Genomic DNA, 27,346 nt, shown 5'->3' on the forward strand with positions numbered 1-27,346 from the left:
TATTATCAAACACACACACATACAAAAATGAAAACCATTCAAAGAAGAACAATGCAAGGGAAAAAAAACTACAATAATATTCATATACAGTAGAATTCAACCAAAACAAAACTGAAAAGCACTTAAACATTTTTCCATATAACTTAAAAAAGCATCTCAAGCACCAAGAAGACACCAGAGGATGTAATTTGTTTCAGAAAGATCTCCAAAACCAACATTGAACAAATAAGTGGCCTGGAAAAAAACTAGTTAGCTAGCAGACTCCACATAAGCCAAGCTTCTCCCTAATTTAAATTTTGATACAGTCATATGACACACGATGGAAACACAATCCAAGAATGGACTTGCATTCTTTTTAATACTGCATCTCTTTTATTTTATCCTTTTAGTCTCAAAGCCTGATATACAGCAGCAATGTTTAAGAAATATTGATTAAAAATCCATTTTTGACTAAAATCCCCTTGATAAAATAGGAGTGAATGGATACTTCCTTAATAAGCCAAAACAGATCTAGTTTAGACCCTAAACTAGCATTAAGTTAATGAAATAGTACTAAAGAAATAGCCTCACTATATACCCATGTTTATGGCAGGACAATTCAGAATAGCTAAATCTTGCGAACAGGCTATGTACCCACCAATAGATGAATGGATAAAATATATTTATACACAAGGGAGTACTCTGCCATAATGAAAGATAAACTTGAGGTATTTGTAGGAAAATGGATGCATCTTGAGATCATAATGTTAAGTGAAGTAAACCAGACACGCAAGCTTGAACATTGCATTTTCCCTTGTATGAAAAAGTTAATATATAAATAAAATATGAAATAAAATACAGGTAACAGAGAAAAAACTATTCTAAGTATGTTTCTGCTGTTGGTTTCTAGTTTTACTCCAATGTGACGTGAGAGTTCATTTTGCAGGATTTCCATTTCTTTGGATATGTTAATGTCTTTATTGTTGCTAAGAGCATGGTCAATTTTGAATTTAAAAATATTTTCCAGAATAGGAAAAATCTATAAAGGTAAACATATAGCTCAGTGGTTGCCTAGATTTAGGGGGAGGACAAACTGGAAGATGACAGCTGGTGGGTAGAATGTTTTGCTTTGAGATAACAAAAATGATCTAAATTTGATTGTGGTCCTGGTGGTACAACTCTGTCAATATGCTAAAAATCTACTGCATTGTACAATTTAAGTTTGTAAATTGTATAGTATGCAAAATTTAATTCAATGAAGCTATTACTTTAATTTTTTTAAAAAAGCATTCCCACTGAAGTCAGGTACAAGATAAGTTCTTGATCATTACTTTTGTCTTTTAAACGTTGTTTTTGGAGAAGTGTAGGGGCTTTTTCTCAACCCATTTCAGATAAGACAGACAAGGCCTAGGGCAGTTAGATCTCATGCTGATCATCTCTGTCCCCATTTCCTATCTATCTTAATGTTCACTAAAAGATTATAATTTCCTGTATGTGCCACGATGTGAAAGTGATGGGAAAGCATTAGCCACACAATTATAAAAGAGAAATAAATTAGTGGTATAAAGATTGAAAAGATAGGGGCCGGGGATTCAGCTCGGTGGTTCTGCTGCCGGCCTCACAAGGTCAAGGTCCCAAGTTCAATCCCCCCCGTACCAAAAAAAAAAAAAAAAAAAAGATTGAAAACATAACCAGCGCTATCACTATTTGTAGATTATATAACTTTATTCCTCAATGGTCAAAAAAAAATGATTTTAAATAAAACATGATGCTGTATAAAAACTAATATGCATAAATTCCTTCCTGCCTACCTACCTGCCAAAATTTGTCATTGTTTTTAGTTTTCAGAAGTTTGATTATGATGTATCTTGAAATTGATGTTTTTCTTATTCAGTTTGCTTAAATTCTTTCTGAATATATCCTTTCCCAGACTGGGAAATTTGAAGCTCCCCCCAACCCTGCCCAACCAGGGCTTGAATCCAGGGAGCAGTGAGTAATATTTCCAACTTTTTAAAAAAAATTTGAAACAGAATCTCACTAATTTGTCCACGCTGGCCTTGAACTTGCAATTCTCCTGCCTGAGCCTGCAAGTAGCTGGGTTTACAAGTATGCACTACCACACTGGTACAAAGCTATTACTTCTTCAACTGTCTTTTCAATCAGACTCTCTTCTTTCTTCCTGGGACACTGATGACACAAATGTCAGAACTTTCAGAAATAGTCCCAAAGATCAGTGATGATCTCTTTGTTTTAATTTTTCAGGCTATTCTCTACTGCTAAGGCTGGGCATTTTCTGTTGTTCTATTTTCAAGTCCACTGATTCTTGTCCCTCTACTCTTTCCATTGTGGTGTCAAGCAGACTTTTACAATTTTGGCTATTGTACTTTTTAGTTTTAAAATGTCTTCCATTTCTTTGAGATTTCTATTTTTTTTCATGTTTCAATTACAAGTGAAATCATTTAAAAAACAGCTGCTTTAAAATCTTTGTCAGATACTTCCAACATCTGTGGCATCTTGGTTTTGGCACCCACCACCTCTCCTTTTTCTTTTCATTCAAATTAAAGTGTTCTTAGATCTTGGGAAGGCAGGTGTCTCAGTCACTTACCTGAGTCACTCACTGAGACACAATTCCTGACACCCCTACTTAAGGGAAGAGAGGTTTATTTTGGGTGAAGGTTTTTAGAGTATTCAGTCCATAGCTGGCTGGCTCCACAGCAGGAAAGACATGGTGGAAGAAGGGTCTGGGGGAGGAAAGCTGCTTATGTCATGGTGGTGAGGAAGCACTGAGATCAAAAGGAGCCACAGAGAGAGATACTCCCTTCCGGATCATACTCCAGCCTCTTCTGACCAGACCCCATCTCCCAACAGCACATTCAACTATGAACACATCAGTGGATGAATTCCCTCACCTTCCAAAAGCCATGCAGGAGAGATGGGACAACATTCTTGATTTGAGCCATAACATTCTGCCCTAGGCATCCAAAAGACTCATGTCCAGCTCTCTCTCTTTTTTGGTACTGGGGATCGAACTCAGGACCTTGCACTTGCCAGGCAGATGCGGTGCCTCTGAGCTACATCCCTGGCCCTCGTGTCATCTCTTTATACACAATGCATTTAGTCTAAGTCAACAAAGTCTTAACAGTTCCATCACTGCCGAAAAGACCAATTCCAAAGTCTCCTCTGAGACTGAAAGCAAATCCTTAGCTAAAAGAAGAAAAAGCTTAGCTTCCGTAGCTAAAGGAAGTAAAAGCTGGGGATGGTGGCACATACCTGTAAATCCCACCACTGGGAGGCTGAGGCAGGAGAATAGCTCTGTTCCAGGGCAGCCTGGGCTACATACTTCAGGACCAGCCTGAACTACATAGCAAGAACCTGTCTCAAAACAAACTAACAAACAAACAAACCCCTCCCTTCAAAAAAAAAAAAAAGAAAAAGAATAACAGAACACTTCCAAAACAAAATGGCACAGGGTAAACATTACCATTCTAAAAGTGAGAAATAGGGGGATAGAAAGAAATTGGACTAAAATCCTAAGAGTAAGCATCCTTGTAGCTCTGTGCTCAGCACCCAGGGCAAACTGTAGTAATATCTGAACTCCACCGGGCTTGGGCGGCCCCTATGGGACTGCTGGTGGTTGTGCCACTCATGGCTTTTAGCCAAGGGCAGAAATGTATTTTCATTACTTGGGTAAGTACTTAGGAATAGGATTGCTGGATCTACTGGTAAATGCATGTTTAACTTTACTAGAAACAACCAAATTATTTTCTTTTTTTCTGCAGAACCAGGGATCAAACTCAGGACCTTGCTCTCGCCAGGCAGGCAGGCATGGCACTACTGAGCTAAATCCCTGACCCCAGCCAAATTATTTTCAAAAGTGGCTGTACTGGGGGCTAGGGATTTAGCTCAGAGGTTCCACCCTGTGCCTCACAAGTGCAAGGTCCCAAGTTCAATCTCCAGTACCAAACAAAAAAAGTGGCTGTATTGTTCTGTACTTCCACCTACAATTATTAGTTATAGTTGCTTATTCTCAACAAAAAATGAATAGTGGTACTTCATTGTATTTTTGTGTTTTCCTAATGACTAATGATGTTGAGCATATTAGCATGAGCTTATAAGCTATCTGTTTTTGATTACGTAGTTACATGTTCTAACCTGTTGGGACTTTTCAAAAAATCATGTTATCCTTTTTTTGAGACAAAGTTCTGCTATATAGTTCATGTTGGTCTTAACTCACTATGTAGCCCAGGCTGGCCTCAAACTGGTGATCTTCCTGCCTCAAGAAAATGTTGGGATTATAGGTATGTCCCACTAGGACCAGTTTGTTGTTTGTCCTACTGCATTATGAATTCTCTGTAAATTCTAGACAGGTCTGCAGTTGGGGTATCACAGTAAATTTTTTAAAAGCATTACAAAAGGCATATAACACCCACATTTATTTTTTAGGAGTATTTCTATTAATTAATTATTTATTTCCATTTTATGAGTCTTAATATACAATGTGTACTTAACAGGAAAATAAAATATCAACAAAATATTATATTTTTAATATGCGCTAAGAGTTTAGAATAAACATCTTTTACTTACAAACCCTAAAAAAACCAAAAGAAATAAATCCCCATGTGAACTACAATGAAAACACACACAAAACTCTATCACAGAAATGGTCTCTGAATCAACTATCACACCTCAGGCAGTCTTCACCCATGACAACGGCCTATTCCAGGCCAGAGATGTAGCTCAGTGGTGCTGCCGCCTGCCTCACAAGCACACGGTCGGGAGTTTGATCCCCAGTACCACAAACAACAACAACAACAAACCCCCAGCATGTTCCATACGAAGGTATCACTCACAATGACAGCATGCATGTACTGCTTTCCTGGCAGGTCGGATTTGACATCTTACTGCTCTTCCTGTTTCTTTTAGGACGTTCTTCTCACTGTTTTCTTGGAAGGTTCTGTGTTCACCACTCTGTTCCACAATTCTTCGGCGTTCTTTGGGCAGATACTTATTTTTTTTTTATTAATTTTATTGCTACATTTAAGGTATACAATATAGTGACATTCATCATTGGAAATTAGCACCTTTATATAATCCATCTTGGTTATTTTTTCCCCCTTCCCCGGCTCTCCTTTTAACCCCTTGACCCCTCCCTATGTACAAAGACTTTGTTTCCATTTTTTCCTTTCCTCGTATTAATTCCCTTCCCTTCTTTCCTTTCCCCTACCCCTCCCACTTCCCCTTTCCCTCTGCCCCTTTTCTTCCTATTTCACATTATCTATTATACCTTTTAGTCCTTATTTAAACCTGCAGTTTCTCATACTAGAGAAACCATTCGGTATTTACACGTGTGTCCTATTTAATTCAGTTAAGAGTATCACCTCAATGTGGATCCATTTAGCTATAAATGTCTCTAGTTTCTCAGTCTTTGTGGCTAATACTCCATTTTGTAAAAAAGTCACATTTTCTTTATCCAGTCTCCAGTTGATGGGCAATTGGGTTGTTTCCAAGTTTTAGTTATCATGAATTGTGCTGCTATGAACATGGGAGCACATATATCGCTGTGCTATGATTCTTTTAATTTTGGGGGGAAGATATCCAGCAGGGGAATAGCTAGGACTTCCAGTCCTAGTTCTTTGAGGTATCTCCATACTGGTTTCCACAGTGGTTGCACCAGTCTGCACTCCCACCAGCAGTGGAGCAGGGTTCCTCTTTCCCCACAGCCCTGCCAGCATTTGTTATCGATTTCATGATAGCAGGCATTCTAAGGTGAGGTGGAATCTCACCCTTCTTTTCATTTGCATCTCTTAAATGACCAGTGATGTTGAACATTTTTTCATATGTTTATTTGCTATTTCTATTTCTTTGAGAAATGTCTGTTCATTTCAGATGCTCATTTTTAGACTGCGTCTTTAAATTTGGGAGGTCTGATTTTTTTAAGTTCCTTATAGATTCTAGATAGTAGACCTTTGTCTGAGGGACCACTGGTGAAAATTTTTCCCACCTTGTGGGTTGTCTCTTCACACTGCTGGTGGTTCCTCTTGCTGTGCAGAAGCTTTTTAGTAAGAAGAGATCCCACTTGTTGATTGTGCTAGTTCATGGGCAACTGAGGTTTTGTTCATAAAATCTTTTCCTACTCCAATGGCTTCAAGATTTCTACCTAGCCTCTGGGTATTGCTTGTGTGCCTGTACAGTCCTTCTCCAGGTAGGTCCCTGGCCGTGGCTGATGGTATGGCAGGCCTCTGGCTGAAGCCCGTGAGCACTTGCAGCCCCTTTCCAGGCGGGCTTTTGGCTTGGGCAGGTGTGCGTGAGCCTCTGGGCAGATACATATTGATCTTCCTCTGCTGTAACTGATCATTTATCAATTCCAGTCCTAATCCTCTAAGAAATCTTCTCCATGATATTCTCTGCTTGATATTTTCTTTGTGAACTATGAAATCATTTATGCCTGATATGGCTAGGACTAAGTAAAACATAAACATCGGCCAACACTTTGTGTTTTGAGTGTCATCACAGTTGCTGCACAACTAATCAACATCTACTCCACCTTTGGTTCTGTTGTAAAATGTGACCATTTCTGGCTTCATCTGTGTTATGGATTTACTATCAATCTTTTGTTGTTTGTTTGAGACAGGCTCTTCCTACATAGTCCAGGATAGCCTTGAACTCACTATGTAGCCCAGGCCGACCTTGAACTCACAGGATCCTCCTTCCTCACCTTCCCAAGTAGTGGGATTAAAAGTGTGCGCCACCATGCTTGACCGATCACTCATCATCATAGTGTAATGTTGACAGTATCAATACTACTTTGTTTTTCCTCACCATATAGGAGGCTAATGTTATGTCTTTCTGAAATCCCAAGACCATACTATATATTTCTCTGCTGTGAACTCACAATATTTTTTTGGGAATCTCCACTTTGGTCTTGTGAATAGTTCCTGAGCTGGTCAACTGGTGTTCTTTTAGCAAAAGTAACATCAATTAGTAACTAGTGAACCAGCTGTTGAATGTGACATTTGGGTTACTTTTTGAACTAGGTGCCAACAAGTCTATTCACAACATCATGAAGTTTATTACTGCACAAATAAAGACCTGGTGGTTAAGTTCCAGGATAATTTTCTAAATTCAAGGTGTAAAATGTCTTCACATCTACCACAGTATATATATTTCATACCTTATTTGGAAGGTTTTTTAGCATATATTGCCAAAAGCTACAACAACCATCAAATGACATAAGTTGTTCGTCAATTATCATGTATTCAGACAGTGTGTAAATTGCTTAACAGTTTGAAACAAAGCTTTCAACAAATAAGTGAAGAGCAGCCAAACTGTTGGATTTTCTTCTTTCTTGGCAGGTCTTTTTGTCATCAAAACATAGGCAATTTTGAAGGAAACCAAATCTCTTGAATGCCATTATTGCTCTAAAAATCTCAACATCACATCTGTCACTTCTCCATAAATCCTGACAATTAGAATAACAAAGTCCTCCTACTGAGGCTTTTAGTTCAGATAATAAGGCATCATGATAAATATATTTTTGAGTATTACTACTGGTGCATATAGAATGTTTTACTTGTACTTCATTATTAGGGTATTTTAAAACATCTTGTAGGCCTGGGGATGTAGCTCAGTGGTTCTGCTGCCTGCCTCACAAGTGCAAAGTCCCAAGTTCGATCCCTGGTACCAAAAAAAAAAAACCCATCTTGTAGCATATCACCCACTACAAACAATTCCCAACGCTGAATCACAGTGTTGACATTCTGTCCAATAGGCAAGAACTTATTAACACCTGGCAAGAACCTAATGACATTTTCCGACCTAGTTCTAACATTGGATTGTTCAGGTATGCACAACCACTTAGCTACGTGATGACTCACTTTCAGCCTCCTCCCAAAATTCTGAAAGTGGATTGTCATTTGACTTTGTACTGAATTGGGCTAATTCTACAAGAAAAATCAGGGCTGGGCATGCTGGCGAACGCCTATAATCCCAGCACTCTGGAGGGTGAGGCAGGAAGACTGACGTGAGTTTGAGGCCAGCCCAGGTTACACAGTGAGTTCAAGGCCAGCCTGAACCACATTTGGAGACCCTGTCTCAAAAAAAAAAAAAAAGCAAAAGCAAAAGCAAATTATAAATACTCAAAAATGTGACACAGTGCATAACATGGGTAAAACTCAACTGTTGATACTGTGACACATGTGCACAAACCTGGCCGCTCCTTGTATCAAGTGGGTGAACACAAGGATTGCTTCCTGTATTCCCCCAATACAGCTACTGAGACACACAGCCTGCCACCATTACACTAAGGTAAGTATTTTCATTAGCAAAGTATGGTATGGGCATCTGCTGCCCTGAGTAAGGAACTAAGATTACTGTTCTCTTTTCTTCTCTCTCCCTCTTATTCCACGGCCCCCTACCCCCTTCTTTTTCCAGTACTGGAGGCTGAACCCAACTTGCTGATATTTTGTCAGTTTCAACCCTAAAATTTCATGGTTTTGACAGTATACTGTAAACTTTGAATTTTTATTGTTCTGTCATTATTTCTTTTCTTTGGTACTGGGAGTTGAATTAAGTATTCCCAGTCCCATTCTCTGCTATTATTAAGAAACACAATTGAGTTTTGTTGACCTTATATGCTGTGACCTTGCTAAATTCACTTTTTTTAGTTTGTTTTTTAGAGACAGAGTCCACTGTGTAGTTCAGGCTGTTGAACTCACTATGTAGCCCAGGGTGGCCTCAAACGCACAGTGATCCTCAGTGATCCTCGTCTCCCCAGTGCTAGGATTACAGGTGTGTTCTACCACACCTAGCCTAAATTCACTTTTTAGTTCTAAATGATTGACAACAGGCCTTTGTTTTGTTCTTTCTTACCTCTGTATTTTTTAAAGATGTAAGTAACTCACAAGTTTATACCAATACTTTCAATTCAATTTCAAGCCTACAGGGTTTTTTCTTAATACCTTTGATGTGACATTTATATCTCCTTCTTTGTACTGAGACTCCTGTTCTTAAGGATACAAAGGTCAAAAATTAGAATATGCCATAATGTTCATTCAACAATCTCAAGATGAGACCAATAATGGTGCTATTAAGTTTTAAAAACTTCTTTTACATATGTTCTCTGTTCTCTCAAAGTTGTGCTGTATCAGTATCACCAAAGCTTATACCTACTATAACATTATTCTCTCTTCCTCATAATCCTTTAGTCCTGGAACTGAGTGTGGTGGCACACACCTATAAACCCAGCACTCAGGAAGCTGAGGCAGGAAGATCATTACCATTTCAAGGCCAGCCTGGGCTACATAGTGAGACACTGTCTCAAAAGAAAATTTTTTTTTTTCATTTATTCTTGGATCTAGAAGAAAACATTTAAGGTTCATACCAGAATTTAAATTCTATCTCTGTGGTCAATTTGGTTGTCTGAGGTTCATTCTCCAGCAAACTGGTTTTGCTACAGGTACCATTCAAGTTCTATTTTTACAGGGATTTGGGTGAATAAAAAAATCACCTTCCCCAAATTCTCATATTAAGTTGATTTTGGGGGGGGGGGGGTTGGTGCTGGAGATTGAACCCAGAGCCTCTGCACTGAGCTACATCCCCAGCCCTTCTCTTATTTTTTATTTGGAGACTGTCTAGTCAGGTCGTTAAATTACCAAGCTGGACTCAGACTTATAACCCTCTTTCCTCAATTTCCCAGAATGCTGGGATTAAGGGATGTGCCACCACACACTGCTTGGACGTGACTTTTTTTTTTGTACTGGGAATTGAACTCAGGGCCTCATGCTTGCCAGGCAGCCACTGTACCACTAAGCTACATCCCTGGCCGATTGAAGGTGGACTTTTTACAAAGACCAGGCAAGATGCTTGTGAAATGTTCTACAAATTCTAGAAATCACTACATATTCGTACACGGAGACAGCTGTTATTTTTTTAAGCACCGCACAGTATTCCACTGTGTGGGTATTCAGTTTTACTATCAAGCTTCTACTGGTAAGACATTTGGGCTGTCTCCAATCCTTTGCTATTACTATGCGGCAATAAATAAACTTCTACAAATAACACAGAAACAAGGTTATCTCCAGTGTAGATTCCTAACAGCAAAATTACAGACCAAAAGTAAATACATCTGCTGTATTTTAGCGTTTCCCCAAATCCCTATTATTTGGCTTTTATACTCTTTCAAGCCACACATGCGATTGTCCATTTCTCTGATATTTACCCAGTAGTGTTTTCAAGCTTTCTGTATTGCAGAGTAATTTTACCTTGCATGTTTAAGTATAAGTATCTTTTCATATGTTTATGAGCCATTTTCATAATTTTCTCCATGAACTAGCTCTGTGAACTGTATCTATTTTTTGTGATTTTATTAATTTTTTCTTTTGTAGTGGGTTTGGCAAGAGTTGGAGGCTTTCATTACTCTCTTATTTTAAGATCAACCATTCATGTCTTCTTCTAAGGCTTGGATGTTTTCATTTTCTTAAAATTCATGTTTGGTCCATTTGGAAACGGCCAATTCCAGGGACAAGAATAATACCAGATGAGTGTGAGAAATGTGGCTGCCACTAAGAAAATAGTATAAAATGAAGGGAATCTCTCAAAAGGATACAAAAAGTAGATGAAAGGGACCAAATTTGGGACAATTTGGGCAACAAAATAAATGTTAAAAATTACAGCCCATAAAAAAGAATCCATGACTGCATCCTGATGTAAACAAATGAATCATTTCATAGATAGGTAAAAAGATAAACTATTCCTTACAGTAGAATTCTAACAAACGTGGAAGAAACACGATGGAATTAAAAAACCACATTTAGCAACTAGTAAAAACTGTTTCAAGGAAGTAACCTCAAAGAATGCTAAAAAAAATGGTGAAAGTAAAAAGGAACAGATTATTTACAGTGTTTCTCCCTAAAATACTTGTCTCAGGTTGGGTTCTATGGAATCAAATGCTGACAAGAGTAGGCTCTTGGCTGGGCCTCTCTATCCATGTGGTCTCTCAGAAGTTCAGCCAGGACTCCCTTATGTGCTGACCAGAATGTCCAAAAAGAGCTAGGGTAGAAAAACACAGTGTCTGGAGGCTTAGCCATCCAGAACCTGAGGCTTAAGTCACAAGGCACTGCACGTCACTTCCACCTAAGCAAGCACAAGGCTCAGACTCAGTGTATGCGGAAAGACTACCTTTGATGACAGGAGGTGCAAATTATTGTGACCATGTCTTTCAATCTGTTACACAAGGCAGAGATTTACAGCTTGAAGAAGCATAACTGCAGTGGTGTAGTAGAAGCAGCTGGACTTTGGTACACCTAACAAGATCTGCTGATTAATTAAATGTGGAATGACTTTCCACTCAAGGAACTGGAAGGACACAACAGCAAGGCCAGAAGAAAAAAACAAAATCAAGAGTGTATTTTGAAAATATTAAGTCTGAGGTACCTATTAGCAATGAAAGAGTCTGGAATCAAACTGCTATTACACTTCATTGCCATAAAGTGAAAGTGGCTAGGGTAGAAGCAAAGCTTATTTTTATATGCAGGACTAAGGCATATTCTTATTCCAAATAGTCTGATTCCATTTCTAGCTGTCTACCATTTCCTTCCACATCTCTTGTCTTTCTTTCTTTTTTTTTTGGTACCAGGGATTGAACTCGGGTCCTTGCACTTACGCAGCAGGCGGCGCACATCTCTTGTCTTTCAAGAAAACAGAGAAGGGGCTGGTATGAATGTAACTCAGTGATAAAGTACTTGCTTTACATATATAAGTCCCTGGATGGTTTGAGTCCTAGCAATGCAGGGGCGCGGGGAAGCAGTGCAAGCCCCAAAGAAGGTTCAGTTCATGTAGAAAAATTACAGAAGACCGTTTTGTTCTTTTGGACTTAGGTTTTTTAAGATATACACTTGTAGAACTATCTCAAACCAGATTTTTATGACCTTAGCAACAGAAAATACCAACACAGATCAATTCACTATTAACTGTAAGAAAAAACTTTTTCTTCAAAAACAGAAATTGGAAGAGTAAAATACAAGATAGATAATAAAAAACAGGGAGATAGATCTGGTTTAGAGAAGGGGATCAAAAGATAGAAGGACAGGGCTGGGGACTTAGCTCAATGGTTTCGAAGCCTGCTGAGCAAGTGCAAGGACCCGAGTTCGATCCCAGGTAACAACAACAACAACAAAAAACTCCAAAAAAGAGATGGAAGGATAGGGCAGACAGAAGGAGAAGTAGAAAGAAGACATGCCATGTACATGTACCAACTCCCCACAGTGAATGTAATCATTATGTACTGCAAATGTACTAATAAAATGAAAAAAGAGGGGCATGGTCATGGTAACTGTAAAATGCAAAAAAAAAAAGAAAGAAAGAAAAAGAGGTTTGCAAAGTGCTACACACCTGTAATCCTAGCATTCCGGGAGACTGTGACAGGAGGATGCAAAGTTTGAGCCCAACCTAGTCAATTTAGTGACTTAGCAAAACTGTGTCTCAAAAATTTAAAAAGGAACGAGGATGTGGCTCAGTGAAAAGACTCTGAGTGCAATAAAGTATTGGAAGAGATTGTATCTTTTTCCTTGGTATCAGGAATCAAACTCAAGACCTTGCACTTGTGAGGCAAGTGCAGTGCTGCTGAGCTAAATCCCCAGCCCAAGAGATGGTATCTTTAAAAAGGCATGGGCCGGGGATTTAGCTCAGTGGTTCAGGTGCCTGCCTTGCAACCCCAAGGTCCTGAGTTCGATCCCTGGACCCCAAAAAAGAGGCATGTTATCAGGAAAACTACTACATTCTACCATATAAGATAGAAAAGACCAAAATTTATAAGGTTGTTTAAAAAATTCAAATTCACATTTTAAAACTTTTTCTATAATTATGCCAACTACTAGGAACAAGATCTGAGGAATCACATTTTTAAAAACAATGTTAGCTTAATTTCAAAGAACTGTTTCATAATTCAAAAAGTGGAGAACCAATAAGCCATATCACATAGCTTTTAACACCAAAGACTACAAAATATATATTTTGCAACTGTAATTAGTATTATTTTTCTGGATGTTCCTGTGTTCTAATATTTAAATATGATTTAAAGGAGTTTTTACACAAGTATAGTTCCACTCAATTTAATATATATTAATTGTACATCTACTAGCAGTAGGCTTTCTAATGGGTAAAAAGATCAACAGAATTTATACCATAAATCTTTAAGCAGGATTATTTAAGTCCTTAAAAATGTAAGGAAGTATCTATTTACACACTACAACATGGATGAACCTCAAAAATATTATGCTATATAAAGAACCACTGTGATGGTGCATGCCTGTAATCCTAGAACTCTGGAAGGCTGAGGCAGGAGGATTACTGTGAGTTTGAGGCCAGTCAGGGCTACATAGTTAAGTTCAAGGTCAGCCTGAACTACAAAATGAGACTCTGTCTCAAAAACAAACCCCCCTGCCCCAAAGAAAAACCTATTCTATGTAAAAGACACCAGACACAAATATTGTATCACTGTATTTGTAGGAGATATACAAAAAAGGCATATGAAGATAGAACATGGATTAGTGGTCGCCTTGGGCTGGGGGAGAGAAGGAGTAACCGTGAATGAGCTTGAGGGATCTTAATGGGGTGACGGAAATTTTCTAAATGGATTCTTGTGATGACTCTACATGTTGGTAAATTTATTAAAAATCTTTAAGTGTACATTTTTTTCTCCTAGAACTGGGGATTGAACTCAGGGCCATTTTATTTTATTTTATTTTATTTTTTGGTACCGAGGATAGATAGAACTCAGGACGCTGTGCTTTCGAGGCAGGCAGCAGTACCACTGAGCTAAATCCCCAGCACCAGGGCCTTTTTATTTTTGAGACAGGGTTTCACTAAGTTGCCCAGGCAGGCCCTGAACCTATGACTCTCCTGCCTCAGTCTCCCTCCATGCTAGAGTTACAGTACACTGTACATTTTAAATTTTATATGGGAGGGCCGGGAATTTAGCTCAGTGGTTCTGCCATCTGCCTCGCAAGCCCAAGGTCCCGAGTTTGATCCCTGGTACCAAAAAAAAGTTATTTGGGGCCAGGGATTTAGCTCAGTGGTTTAGCCACCTGTTACGCAAGCACAAGGACCTGGGTTTGATCCCTGGTACCAAAAAAAAAAATTTTTTTATATGTGAATTATACCATTAGTTATTTTGTAAAAAATAGGGCTGGACATATGGCACCGTGCTTGCCTAATGTGTGTAAGATCTATGTTCAGTCCTCAGCACTGCAACAACAAAAGCAAAACAAACAGCTGGGGTAGCACAAGCCTGTAATCCCAACACTCTGAGGCTGGAGAGAGGGGTCACAAATACAAGCCCAGCCTGGACCCCTAAGTAACTTAGTGATACTGTCTCAAAATTTAAAAAAAAATTTTTTCTAAAGGGCTTAGGATGTAGCTCAGTGTGAAAGCCCTTCCTTCAATCCCCGGTACTACCAAACAAAAAAGGCAAAAGTTAGGGACCAGAGCTAAAATGATTCATCTCTTGCTCACCTGAACTACAACAAATGTTAAAGGAACCTCTTAAAGCAGAAGGTAACAATGCCAAATGGAAATAAGGATCAATAAAAAGGAAGGAAAGGCATTAGAACTGCTTACTACCGGAGTAAATACATAAGATTTGCCTTTATTATTTCAATCTTTTCAAGATATAACTGTTTAAACAAAATAACAGTAATACAGTGTGAGGTTTAGAAAAAAACACATGAAGACTGAGAAGGGAGAAATGGAAATACACTTTTATATAAGGAACTGTATGTGAAAAGATACATAACCTTAAGGTAGACTATCATAAGTTAAAGATATATGCTATAAACCCTGAAGCAATCACTAAAATAACAAAACAAATTACAGGTAATAAACCAACAAAATAGACTGAATTTTTATCCAAATTTAAATCAATTAAAATTGATTAATTCAAGAAAGACACAGGGCCGGGGATTCAGCTCAGTGGTTTCACTGCCTGCCTCGCAAAAGCAAGGACCTGAGTTCGATCCCCGGGACCAAAAAAATAAAAATAAAACAAAAAAGACAGAAAAAGAAGAAAAAGAAACAAAGAACAGGACAAATTAGAAAATGGAAAATGATAGGTTTAAAGGTAACCGTATCAAATATAAACAACCAAAACATCCCAATTAAAAGCCCAAGATTATCAGATTAGATTAAAAGACTCAAATATATCCTGCATGAGAGAAACATACTTTTAACTATAATGACATAAACAGGTTAAAAGTAAAAGGACAGAGAAACACATACCATGTTAGCACTAATTAAAAGGAAAAGTAATGTATTATCTGCCAAATTAGGTTTCAGAGCAAATGATATTTGCCAGGGACAATAAAAGTCATTTCATAATGATAAAGGGGTCAATTCATTAAAAGGACGGAACCATCCTAAACATTTTATGCATGATGCAGAAACTGACAGATGTACAAGGAGAAGTACACAGTGACAGCCACACCTCTCAGTAATTTAAATAATGAATAGAAAAGCAAGCATGTAGAAGACCTGAACATACTACCAACTTGCCTTAAATGATATTTATGAACCATTACGACATAATCAAACACTCTACCTAGCAACAAGCAGCAAAACACACTGCTGATTACAGAATACATTTTTGTGCAGAATACACTGTGCGCACGTGGCACACTGTCAAAACAGAACACTTACTCAATGTGTGGGGGCACATAATTATAATCCCAGTACTCTAAGAGGCTGAGGCCAGAGGACTGTAAATTTGAGTACTGCCAAAACAACTTAATGACTTAGGGAGACCCTGTATGAAAAAAACGTTTTTAAATTAAAGGGGCTGGGGATGTAGCTCAGTGTGAAGGCCCAATAATGCAAAAACAAAGTAAAACAACAAAACAATCCACATCACATTCTGGGCCACAAAACAAGCCTGAATACATTTTAAAGAATTTTTGTCATACAAGGCATGTTCTCTGAGCTGAGTGTGGTAGCATACACCTGAAGTCTCAGCTACCAGGGAGGTGGGCTGGTGAATAGCTTGAGCCCAGAGGAGTTCAAGAGCAGCCTGGACAAAGCAGTCAGAGCCCAAGCCAAAAGAAAAGAAATTTTTTTTTGATCACCTGACTATATGGAATTAAATCTGAAAAGTGTAACAGAAAGCTACCTGGAAAATCTTCACAAATAACTGGAAATTAAATAGCATACTTCTGAAATACCCATGGGATCAAAGATGAAATCCTAAGTGAAATTTTAAAATAATCTGAATTGAGAGAAAATGAAAACACAACATATCAAAATTGACAGACAGGAATAAATCAGTTTTTAGGGATAGGTCTGTAGGAGTAAACACCTATATTAGGGCTCAAAATCATTGATGCTGGTTTCCACATTAAGAAATTAGAAAAAAGAGAGTTGGGGATTTAGCTCAGTGGTTCCGGCACCTGCTTTGAAAGCACACAAGGTCCTAAGTTCCATCCCTGGTACCCGCCCCCCCCCAAAAAAAAAAATTAGAAAAAAGAATAACTTAAGTCCAAAACAAAACAATAAAGACTGGACAAGAAATCAGTGAAATAAAAAAGAAAAACAATAGAGCGAAATTAGTCAAGCTGGTTCTTGTGAGATCAACAAACACTTCAAGCCGGGTGTGATGGCACACACCTGAAATCCCAGCACTCAGGAGGCTGAGGCAGGAGGATCACTGGGAGTTCAGGTTAGCCTGGGCTACACAGTTCAAGGCCAGCCTGGACTACATAGCGAGACCCTGTCTCAAAAACTCAAGAAAAAAAAAACCCAAACCTTTGAAATCAATGATGTCAACAGTGTGCTCAATGATCATGTTTTTCTTGTCTCAGTCTAAATTTGAAGTTGTGTATCAAGGATACACAAGGTTGTATTTCTACTGTACATATTTCTATCTGAAAAAGAGAAGACATATTCATCCTTGGAAAACCATACAGCTCTTCTGAGCAGCAAGTTTCCCTAAAAGGAAGAGAAAGGAATTGAGTTAGGTCAGTGGTGCTGGTTGGCTCGACTGCCAAAGCTGGCTATCATCACTGCAAGCTCTAAAAGGTTCCCTGTCACTGAGTTTGGTCACCTTTAAAAATTCTCTACGGGGGCCGGGGATCTAGCTCAGTGGTTTCACCGCGTGCTTTGCAAGCGGAAGGACCCGAGTTCGATCCCCGGTACCAAAAAAAAAAAGAAAGTAAAAATTCTCTACGGTTTTTTTTTTTTGTGTGTGTGTGGTACCAGGGATCAAACTCAGGACCTTGTGCGTGCAAGGACTCTAAGTTCTAAATTAATGTTGTAAATGGTAAAGAAGAGATACATGTTTACCATTAATAGTTCAAAATGACCTGAGTAACAGGTATTTTGGTAAAAACCTGGAAATGTTCCTTAAAAATAACCATACTGCAGCCAGGGATTTAGCTCTGGCACCATGCCTGCCTTGCAACTGCAAGGACCTGAGTTTGATCCCCGGTCCCCCCGCAAAAAAACCCCCAAAAAACCATACTGACTAAAGGGGAAAAGTTGTTCAATTAGCATTTTCAAGTAACAGCTTTGGAGAAGAAAAACCAAAGGGGAATTTAAGTCTAATTGAAAACCAAGGATCAATATTATTAACTGTTTAATCTTCACTTCTCTGCATCACCTCTAATAAGATGGTCCTCATATTTGTCCCAAAAGGGTGGTGGTGGTGGTGCATGTGTATAGTAACAAAATTAAGAAGTTAGAAAAAAAAAAAAAAGTTAAAGACTACAATAGAATGAAGGCCTCTTGATGACAATTAGATCAAATGACTGAGACCCTACTGTGGGTCTGACAGATCTATGAATTTCTGCTACTGCCTTTTGGAAGAAAACATTTTAAAGACACAGAACTGAAATCTGCCTTGCGTGTCCAGATTAGGGTAACCAAGCAGACTAGTTATTCATTGCCCAGTAGTTAGCCTTAAAAACATAGGCTCTGGAGCCAAATCACTTGGGTTATGCTAGTTACTGGCCTTAACACCCTAGGCAAACTACAGTACTTAACTTTAAGGGGTTACTATTCGGATTAAATTTATATATACCTATGAAGATATAACTATGATGCTCTTTTCCTTCTAGTTTTTAATAAGGAACACCAGAAACTAAGATAATTCTGTAAAACTTATTAAAATTGCACTTCCAACAAAATTCACATTTCCCTTAATTTAAAATCCTCTTAGGACCAGGAATTTTAGCTCATTGGTGCTGCACCTGGCTCACAAGCGCAAGGTCCTGAGTTCAACTCCTGGTACCAGAAAAAAAAAAAATCTTCTTAAAAAGCTATGTATCTATATATTTCAGTGGGATGGTCAATACTTATAAAATCATAAATATACATGAGTTCAAAAGATTCTAGAGAGAATCTGGGAGGTCTACAGTGTTACTAGATTATATAAAGTTGAGCATAATGGTGTATTCAATCATTAAAATACTTTCAGTTACAGGCCAGGGATTTAGCTCAGTGGCACAAGGTCCTGAGTTCAATTTCCAGGACCAAAAAACCCCACTTTCAGTTAAAATCAGATAATATGGAAATATAGCTTTTATGAATATTTTAAAATTGCCAAACACTAGACTTTAATTGTTGCAGAATGTTTTAACTTAATAAAAATCCTAGGATATGATCGCTAAATGATGCACCTAAAGCCTCAGTAAGTGCCAGGAGCTGCACACTTTAACTCCTCACCCCATTATAGATCAAAAGACTACAGTTCCAATGAGTGTGGCTCACTAAAAGTGACACAGAAGAGTGGAAAGATGTGTTTTAATAATCAAGTGACCTAACCAAGGGACCGATGGTTCAGCCTCACTTCCCGTGTCTGTAGACAACTGTGCTGAGATAATGGGAGAATTCAACAGAGGAAAGGAAATATCCTGCCTACCCCTACTAGCATAGGATACTCAACTCATGTCCATTTCCCTTTATTTAAAGGGATAGAAGAAATCAAGAACAGTTTAAAACTTTTCACAGCATTGTTTGGTATCACCTTGTTGATACTCTTTAACAAAAAAAAATCTACTGGTTAAGCTGTACAATCTGAACATAAAACATATTTTTAACGTTCCTTCAGAAGCTTTACATCAAAAACACTGAGAATCAGAATAGGGTAGAAACCATTTCTGACAGAAATAACTTTTGGAATAAATGCCCACTTGAGAGTAAATAAGAGAGGTGTTATAATAAATTGATGAGAATCTGTGATCTATCACTTTCCACAAATAGCCTCAAGAAATATCTAAATCTCGCCAGTTCTAATCAATTCAAACACCATATTCAGCAAACATTTTGATATACAAAAGAATGAAAAATTTTTTTTGAGATAGGGTCTCACCAATGTCAGCTGGCCTCAAACCTCCCAAAGTGCTGGGATTACAGGTATGCACCACCACATCCAGCTTTACTTGGCTTAGAACTTTTAATTTAGAGGAAAACTATCCTCAACTTGCCGGTGGGCCCAGAATAAATTAATCATGAACGTTTCCGAAAAATAATAAAGTTAATTTAAGTATAATTAGTCTTGTCGGGTGCAGTGGCCCATGCCTGTAATCCCACCACTCTGGAAGATGAGGCAGAAGCCCGGGCTGGACAATTGACTGATTTAGCAAGATCTCCTAAAGGAAGTTTTTTGAAAGCGGTGGTACTGGGAATGTAGTTCAGTGAGAAGGTTTAATCCCCAGCACAGGCAAAAACAAAACAAAAAACAAACAAAAAAGGTAGCAAATTTATAATTTAAAAGCCTAGCCCGAGGAGGCCAGTCTAAGTGTGAAATACATACTCAAAGCCTATAAACAATTCACCTAAGATAGAGCAATTCTGGAGCACCTGTTCGCTGTCACACACATAAGCCTGGCCCGGTGGTGCACTTAGTCCCAGGCCTTGGGAGACTGAGGCAGGAAGATCGCTGGGTGTTGCGGGCCAGCCTGAGCTACACAGTGAGTTCAAGGCCAGCCTGAACTTAACGAGACCCTGTGTTAAAAAAAGCAAAAACAAAAACAAAAAAAATCACACACACAGTAACAGCCCGAGGACAACCAATTTCCTTCAATCTTAAAGAGAGCCTGTCCAAACCAGCATATTAAATCCTTGAAGTGTACTGCAATGCCAGTCTTTTATTCCAGGGAATCAGGGGAACAGGTCGTTAAATTATTAAATGACCAGAAATGGAAGGCGCACACATAAAACGACTCCAAAACTGAAGGTCTACCCAAACACTTCCATCACAAACAGCCCAGAAAAGAGGACTCGTTCTAGGTGTCGTCCTCCCCTTCCGTCTTCAAAACACTTTGTAGAAGTCCCAAGACGCAGACTGAGAATAGATGATCTTTAAAATGGGCCAGTAACACCGGGGTCCGAGGCCGACCCTTCGGGGGCCGCGAAGACCACTTTCCCCGAATCGCGAAGCCCGGATGCCCCAGGGCGCCGCACGCCCCAAGCGCCCGGCCCCGCCGAGCCGCCGTCGCGCGCGGACGCCCTCGCCGAAGCGGCCGCAGGAAGCGCGGTCGCAAGGGCGGCCTGCCGGACCCGCCGCGGCCTCGCGCTCGCTCCCGGCCCGGTACTCACACACGCACAGCTCCACGACGTACGCATAGTAGGACCAAGCCACTACGAAGGCGATGAAGAGCACCGGCACCCAGCCCACCACGCGCTGGCAGCAGCGCCACAGCGTCCAGGGCGCCATGTTCCGCGGGCGACGGCTGAGTCCCGGGCCCCACGGCTCAGGGTAGCGCCAGGCCCCCGGCGGCGACGCGGGCGCTCCCGGAGGCTCCTTGCTCGGCTCCTCCGCGTCCGAGGAAAAGCTGCTTGGGGCGAAGGTCTGCGGCTTCTCGGCGGCTCCGCCTCTCTCGGCGCCCAGCCCGACCCAGCGCCCTTCCCACATCCCGCCCCCCTCTCCCCGCGCCTTCCCCGCCGCAGCCGGCCGTCGCCGCACCTCGCCGTCGGAGGCGGGGCTTTCCGCGGCGGAGGGCGGGGCTCCTGCGGCGGAGGGGCGGGCCTGGCCGGGCTGGGATTGAGGTCGGGGTGTGGCCAGGTTGGACGCTGGCGGGCGGGGGAAGATGGGGAGAGAAGGGAGAGGGCGGGTGAGGTCTGGGGAACCCGCTGGGCCAAACGTCCGCTGGAGGAGAGGGCCGGGGTGGCGTTTGTAGATGGTTGCTCAAGGGGGAGAGGGAGCCTCCTGGAAATCAGTGCTGCTGGCTCAGTGAGCAGCATTCGCTCCCTCGGGGTGAGCAGGCTCCTGACTCCTGGGGCGCTCTTTCAAATGTGGCCAGGCCGTGCCCCTCCCCAGCGTGAGGGCTTATGACGTGTACTGTTGTTAGGCTCCTCCTGTGAGTCTCGGGGCATTTCTGGAGTTTCTACCCCTGCCTCTTATTTTAGGTTAACAGGTAAGTAAGTGCCTGTGATTTTGGATGAAAGGTATGTAGATTTCACGTGTGATTTAAGAGACGACTCTTAAGGTTGAGTTGTGGGAAGGGGAGCTTGTAAATGGCTCTTTCCCTTCGCCCTTCCCCCCAAACGGCTGCTGAAATTTCAAGAATTTATTTACAGCTGAAGATTGCTAAGCAATAACTGTAATCACAGTGGAACCTAGAAGCATCACTGTGAAGACATCATAATACAAGGTCAAAGGGATTAAAAATAATTCCAGACAGCATTCCTTCACACCGAGCTATATCCCCACCCCTTTTTTGTTTTGAGACAGGGTCTGGCTAAATTGTCCAGCTTGAGGTCAAATTTATGGTCCTCCTGCCTCAGCCTTCCAGAGTGCTGGGATTACAGGCATGCACCACAATACCCAGCTCAGACAGCATTCTTATTACCAGTTCCTGCTACTACAGAGTTAGACTGAAATTTTAATTAGTTATTGCTCACTCAAGTATCCAGAAGAGTCCCCTTTTTATACTGTGATATAGTGGTAGGAAAAGCAAATAATATTTAGCCATCGTATGCTACTGGTTGAAGTAATAGAGCCTGTGTAAAACATACTGTTCTCCCCAATTTTACACCTTAAAAATCTTGGTGGCAGAGTTGACCCTCAGTTCTGAGCGTGTTTTCCAGAGAGACTGATTAGAAAGTTTAGGGATCAAGATGGAATTTAGATTGTTATGGAAGAACGTATAACCCTTTTCCTTCATGTATCAGAATTGCGTTCCTAAAGCTCAACACAAATGCTATGTCCTCTACAAGGTCCGTGTCATCTGGACATAATTTCTGTTTGCTACACCATTTGTTCTTGACAGTAGCTATAAAGTGAGTTATAACATTAATTTCCTAGGGCTGCTATACCAGAGTACCACAGACTAGGGACTTAAAACACCAGAAATGTATTGTCTCGTGATTCTGGAAGCCAGAAGTCCTAAATCAGGATGTTGGAAAGCTCGTGCTCCCTTTGAAACCTGTAGGGAGAAGTCTTCCTTGCTCCTTGCTTGCTTTTCTTGGTGGCCATCAGTCTGTGGCTTTCAGCTGCATCACTCCAATCTCTGCCTCCACTGTCACCTGGCATTCTTTTCTGTGTCCGTCTCTGTTCATCTTCTCATACTGGATTAAGAGTCTGCCCTACTCCAGTCTGACCTCATGTTTGCTAGTTAACATCCATCATGACCCTCTTTCTAAATAAGGGCACATTCTGAATTAGTAGGTTGTAATAGTGTATCTTTTGTGTGGACACCACACAGTGAATATAGTGTTGATTCTAATTGAAATGAGTCACCTTGCCTACCACCTTGTAAGGTTCTTGAAGGTAGAAAGTATTTCTTAGACACCCTGTTTTCCCCGACTAGGCAGTGAAGGTAGGGAATATTTAGCAAGTAATTTTTGAATGGATATTTGAAGGTTCCAGCTGTTCTTCCTATCAAGCCCCAACCAGATCACAGTAATTCCTGATTTCTAAATGACTGTTACATGTGCAAATAATGTGTTGACTTTCTAGAAAACATTTCTGATCTCTTTCCTTGTCCTGAAGTCATTCTAGTGAAAGCACATGTTATGGCTTGTATCTAGATGTCCCCCTAAAGCCTCATGCACTCATAGGTGGGGCCTTTCAGAGCTGGCTGGATCTAGGGTGTGATTCTGGGATTAAGGGTGCCTCACTCTGGATGTGGGTGGCACCACCCAAAGGACAGAAAGAAGGCATTTGTTGCTCGATGCTTGCTGCCTCCTCCCTACCCTGCCATGACTGTTTCTCTTCTGCAATGTCCCTCTGCCATGCTGCCTGGCCTTAGAGTCGGCTGACTATAAACTGAAATCTCTACAAACTGGGAGCCAAAATAAACCTTTCCTCCCTTAACTTGCGGTTGTCAGGTATTTTGTCCCAGCGAAGAGAATAGAACTAAGGCAACACGTTTTTGAGGAGGTAGTAACATTTCATTGTTTTGAGAATGTTTCTTCAGTTCCTGAGACAAAGAGTTAATGTTGTTTTGACTAAAAGCAATAGGAGCCAGTATCCTAAACCCCTTCCTTCCTTTCCTTTTCCATGTTGGGTCAGTGATTTCCCTTCATCTTTTAAAATGATTGTGACAACAGGGAATCCCTTAAAGACTGTATTCAGGGTCAGGATGTGAGCAGAATTACATCTTATGACAGTCATGGTGATCATGGCTGGCCATAACATTCTGGCCATCCTAGGAAGAATGAATTAGGAGAAAGAAAGTCTAGAGGCACACATTTTTCTGTTCCCTTTGTTGGAGGATGGGGACCATAGTGGTTGGGGATGAGGGTTGAACTCCTTTGTCTTTTTGGGTTTCCATTTTCATTTACCACTGATACTTTTGGGAAGTTGGTTTAGCAGAGCTGTTCTGAAGTTCTAAGCAGCTTTCTTATCACCTTCTCTTGCCAACACCCAAGTTTAGGCCACTATGAACTTGCACCTGAATGACAAATACGGTCTGTCCCCCATCCCTGACCAGTATGTTCCCCCTATCCCAACAAAGGAAACAGAAAAAAGGGGCTGATTGATCTGTAGGATCATGACTTTTAATGAAACTAGAAGAGTGCAGGAGTGAACCAAGCTGCCAGCTGGCCTGGTAACTGATTTCTGGCTTCCCCTACTATAATCACCAGTCAGGAACCTCTACTATTTTAAATTCTAGTTCTGGACTGAGGACCAGAGAGGACGGATCTCAAATAGAGGCAGCTATGAAGCCTTAAGGGCTATGGAAATCACATAGATACAGTTATGCAAAGAATGACAAAATAGAAAGTTTTAAAAATTAAACCATAATTTCAAAGCACACGAAGAAATCTTATACTAAGAAGGGATCCAAATAAACATCAATAATCAGAATTTGAATTCATATAAAATAAAATATGGGAAGCAGTCTGACAGATTTTTAAAACAATTTGGCATGCGTGCCCAAAGAGGTAAGTAGAAGGAATAAATTCCATCTAAAAAGAACATGAAATTTTGAAACTAGTAGAAAGAAATGGAAAAACAAGGAATTTGAAAACCATTCAGAAGTCTTTATAATAGATGAGGGTGTAGCTCAGTGGTAGAGTGCTTGTTTTATCTGGGGCATCACACACACAAAATTCTTCAAAATAAAAAGTGTTGTTAAATTAAAAATTAGACAAATTCTAGTCTGGGCACTGCAGAAGAGGAAGAACTTAGCTCCTCGGCCCACACAGTAACTTCCTCTGCAGTGAGGATGGCTTTTACCACAGGGTTTGACTATCTCAACCCATTAAAGTGTGGCAAGTGGCTGAAACTTAGGAATAAACCAAAATCATGAGGGCTGGGGGTGTGGGTCTGTGGTAGAGTCCTTGCCTAGCATGCAAAAAACCCCAAAACCATGTTTCCCTATTTCTACTGATGGGGTTCAGGACCCTGCAGTATGGCACCTCTGCAGCTAAGAAAACAGCAGAAAGAAAAAGGTTTTTCTGACCTCTCACCCGCTTCCTGGAAACAGGCCATCAAAGAATTCTCTGGGGGCTGATGGTGATATATCAGTAGTAAGGGGAAGTAGCCCTTGCCTGGCATACATGAAGCCTGGGATAAGAAGGAAAAGGCTTCCACTAAGGTTTTTTATTCTGTTTATGCATCAGGTAATCTGCAGAAGCCTGCAGTGCTAGTAGATCAGGATGCCCTAGATGACTGCAGTTTCCTGCTTCACGTTGCCCACAGGACTAGAGAAGAAGCTGGGAAACACACCCGAAAGCAGAGGCGTTGCTGGTGGCCAGGGATCTTTTTTCCTCCCTCATTTAACCTTTCTTGTCCACCCATCAAAGCTTCCCGCCCACACTCCCCACTGTGACACTCCCCACTGTGACACTCCTCCAGTGTGCGCCATTCGTTCCTCCAGCCCCTCCACAACAGTTTAATCACCTGCACTGGGGAACAGGGCCAGTGGCTAGCTGTGTTCTGTCTTGTTTTCTGTTCTCCTCCAGACCACAGTTAGAGTGAATCTTTAGAAAATCCAGTCTGCTGAACACCCCGAGATTTATCATCACTTCAAAGAGCCTGCGGGCTTGCTGCCTTCCTACTCGCAGTCCTCCTCCTCTCCCGCCTTCAGCGCTGGCTTTGTCCGGAATTCCCTGGAATCTCTCCTCTCCCACCATGACTTTGCTGAATGTAAAAGTAATATCCTTACTTCCTGTTGTTTACACAGCTAAAATACTAGGTGTGCTAGTAAAGGTGGGTCCCAGCATATGCTGGTTTAGTTTTCCTTTTCTTTTTAAATCTTTTTATTTTGAAAGTTTAGATTTATCAAAGAACTAGAAAAATAGTGCAGAGTTTCTGTAGCGCCTCCCCCCACCCCCAAATATCATCTTACTTAGCCATGATGTATTTATCAAAATTAAGAAATTAACCTGAGTACACTATTAAACTAAACTTCAGGCTCCAAATGAGATTTCACCAGTTTCCCCACAATGTCCTTTTTCCTCTTCCAGGATCTCACATTGTGTTTAGCTGTCAGGTTTTTTCGGTCTCCTGTTGGTAGGTAGCTGCTGTTTTTTAGCCTTCCCCTGTTTTGCATGGAAAAACACTTTCGAAAAGTACTGGTCAAAGGCACAGAAAGACAAATACTGTGTGTTAACCTCCATCACTAGGCCAAGTGCAGTCTCTACCTGAAATCTCAGTTTCCCCTTTCTTCACTTTGATCACTTGGTTAAGATCCAGTCTCCACCATGATGGTACAAACTTTCCCTACATCATTCATTAGGAAAAAGTCCTTAAGTCCAGCCACACTGAAAGGAAGAGAAATTGAATTCCATCCCCTAGGAGAAATCTGTTCAACCTTTTCAGTTTAGGGGTGCCTCTGACTGCCTCACAAGCAGAAGGTCCTGAGTTTGATCCCTGGTACAAAAAAAAAAAAAAGGAAGAGGAACTTTGAGACACTGCGAGCATTGTTTCTCTGTAAAATTTCTTCTATGACTTTGAATGTGCTTCAGTGGACCTTGACTGCAGCGAGTTTCTTTTATTGTCTCTTTTATTTTTTCTTGTTTTGCTGCATGGCTTTCTAATGGTCTGTTTCCTCCTTGGTGGAAGGCAGCCCAAATGGGAGTTCAGAGATTTGTCAGGCTTACTGCTTGATACCTGAATTTCTGGTTTGGTTAAGTTTATCGCGTCTGCATTTCTGGAAGTATGTTTTCCAGAATGCCTCCTAGCCACTGTTCATTGATTAGTCCACTCACGTGTTACTGTTTGCTTTTAGACTACAGGGACAGTCTGGACTCAGCGGCACCAGCGGCCATGTTGAATGATGTCACAAGTCATATGGGAGGCAAGGAAGTCAATGACCAGAGGGGAGCATGTGTTTGGGAAACACTGAGTTGTCCTAGCTCCATTGCTGTGACATCTTTGTAAGATCACTTTGAACTGAGAACTGACAAGTTCCTGGTAAACCAAGGCAGAGCGGAAATGCCACCCCACACGTTGGGAGGGGCAGATGTGGAATGAGAAATTGTCGGGGAGGGGGAGACCTGCATTTGGAAGAGTTCTTGCGGTCACCTATGCTGTTTTGCCAAATCCCTGTATGATCTCCCTAGGTGCTTCTGTGTATGGTTATTCATTAAAAATAGTCAGTTTCCATAGACCATAAGCTTTTTATTTTATCTTTATTGTTTTGTTTTGTGAGATGGGATCTCACTATGTAGTTCAGGCTGGCCTTGAACTCACTATGTAGCTCAGGCTAGCCTCAAACTCTCAGTGATCTTCCTGCCTCAGTCTGCTGGGTGCTGGGATTACAGGTGTGTCAACCATAAGCTTTTTAAAGAAAAGACTAGTTACATGGTAAGCCTGGCATATGGAAGGTACTACCTAATAGTAATTGAATCAATGAATGACAAGTATGTTGGAATTAGGGATGGCCATGCTTTCTGCACAGGTTTCAAACTTCCCATAATCTCAGTTATGGAAGCA

At 40.7% G+C, this 27,346-nt stretch overlaps 1 protein-coding gene and 1 long non-coding RNA gene across 11 annotated transcripts in view; one reads left to right on the plus strand and one right to left on the minus strand.

Annotated features, from left to right (window-relative positions):
- LOC101702786 (zDHHC palmitoyltransferase 20) overlaps window positions 1–20,895 on the minus strand; it is a 67,747-nt gene extending 46,852 nt beyond the window's left edge. For 5 of the 10 annotated variants that reach the window (XR_002386181.2, XR_015446622.1, XR_002386179.2 and 2 more), the window contains exon 1: window positions 20,557–20,876. Coding sequence is in view for 5 of the 10 variants with exons in the window: in XM_004854860.4 (XP_004854917.2) it covers window positions 20,557–20,872 (316 nt within the window). In the remaining 5 variants the exon portion in view is untranslated. Of the gene's footprint in view, window positions 1–20,556 lie in introns of all 10 variants that reach the window. The other 5 variants (XR_002386180.2, XR_002386182.2, XM_013075839.3 and 2 more) reach the window with 5 other exon arrangements.
- Window positions 20,896–21,381: 486 nt separating this feature from the next.
- Window positions 21,382–27,020, plus strand: LOC106010238 (uncharacterized). The gene is made up of 2 exons (XR_002386184.2): window positions 21,382–25,618; window positions 26,640–27,020. It is a non-coding gene; the product is annotated as an uncharacterized LOC106010238 (long non-coding RNA).
- Window positions 27,021–27,346: the final 326 nt, after the last annotated feature.

The sequence above is a fragment of the Heterocephalus glaber genome, unplaced genomic scaffold, assembly GCF_053883595.1.
Source record: "Heterocephalus glaber isolate CG9 unplaced genomic scaffold, H.glaber_assembly_v1.0 deba00001719, whole genome shotgun sequence".
NCBI lineage: Eukaryota > Metazoa > Chordata > Mammalia > Rodentia > Bathyergidae > Heterocephalus > Heterocephalus glaber.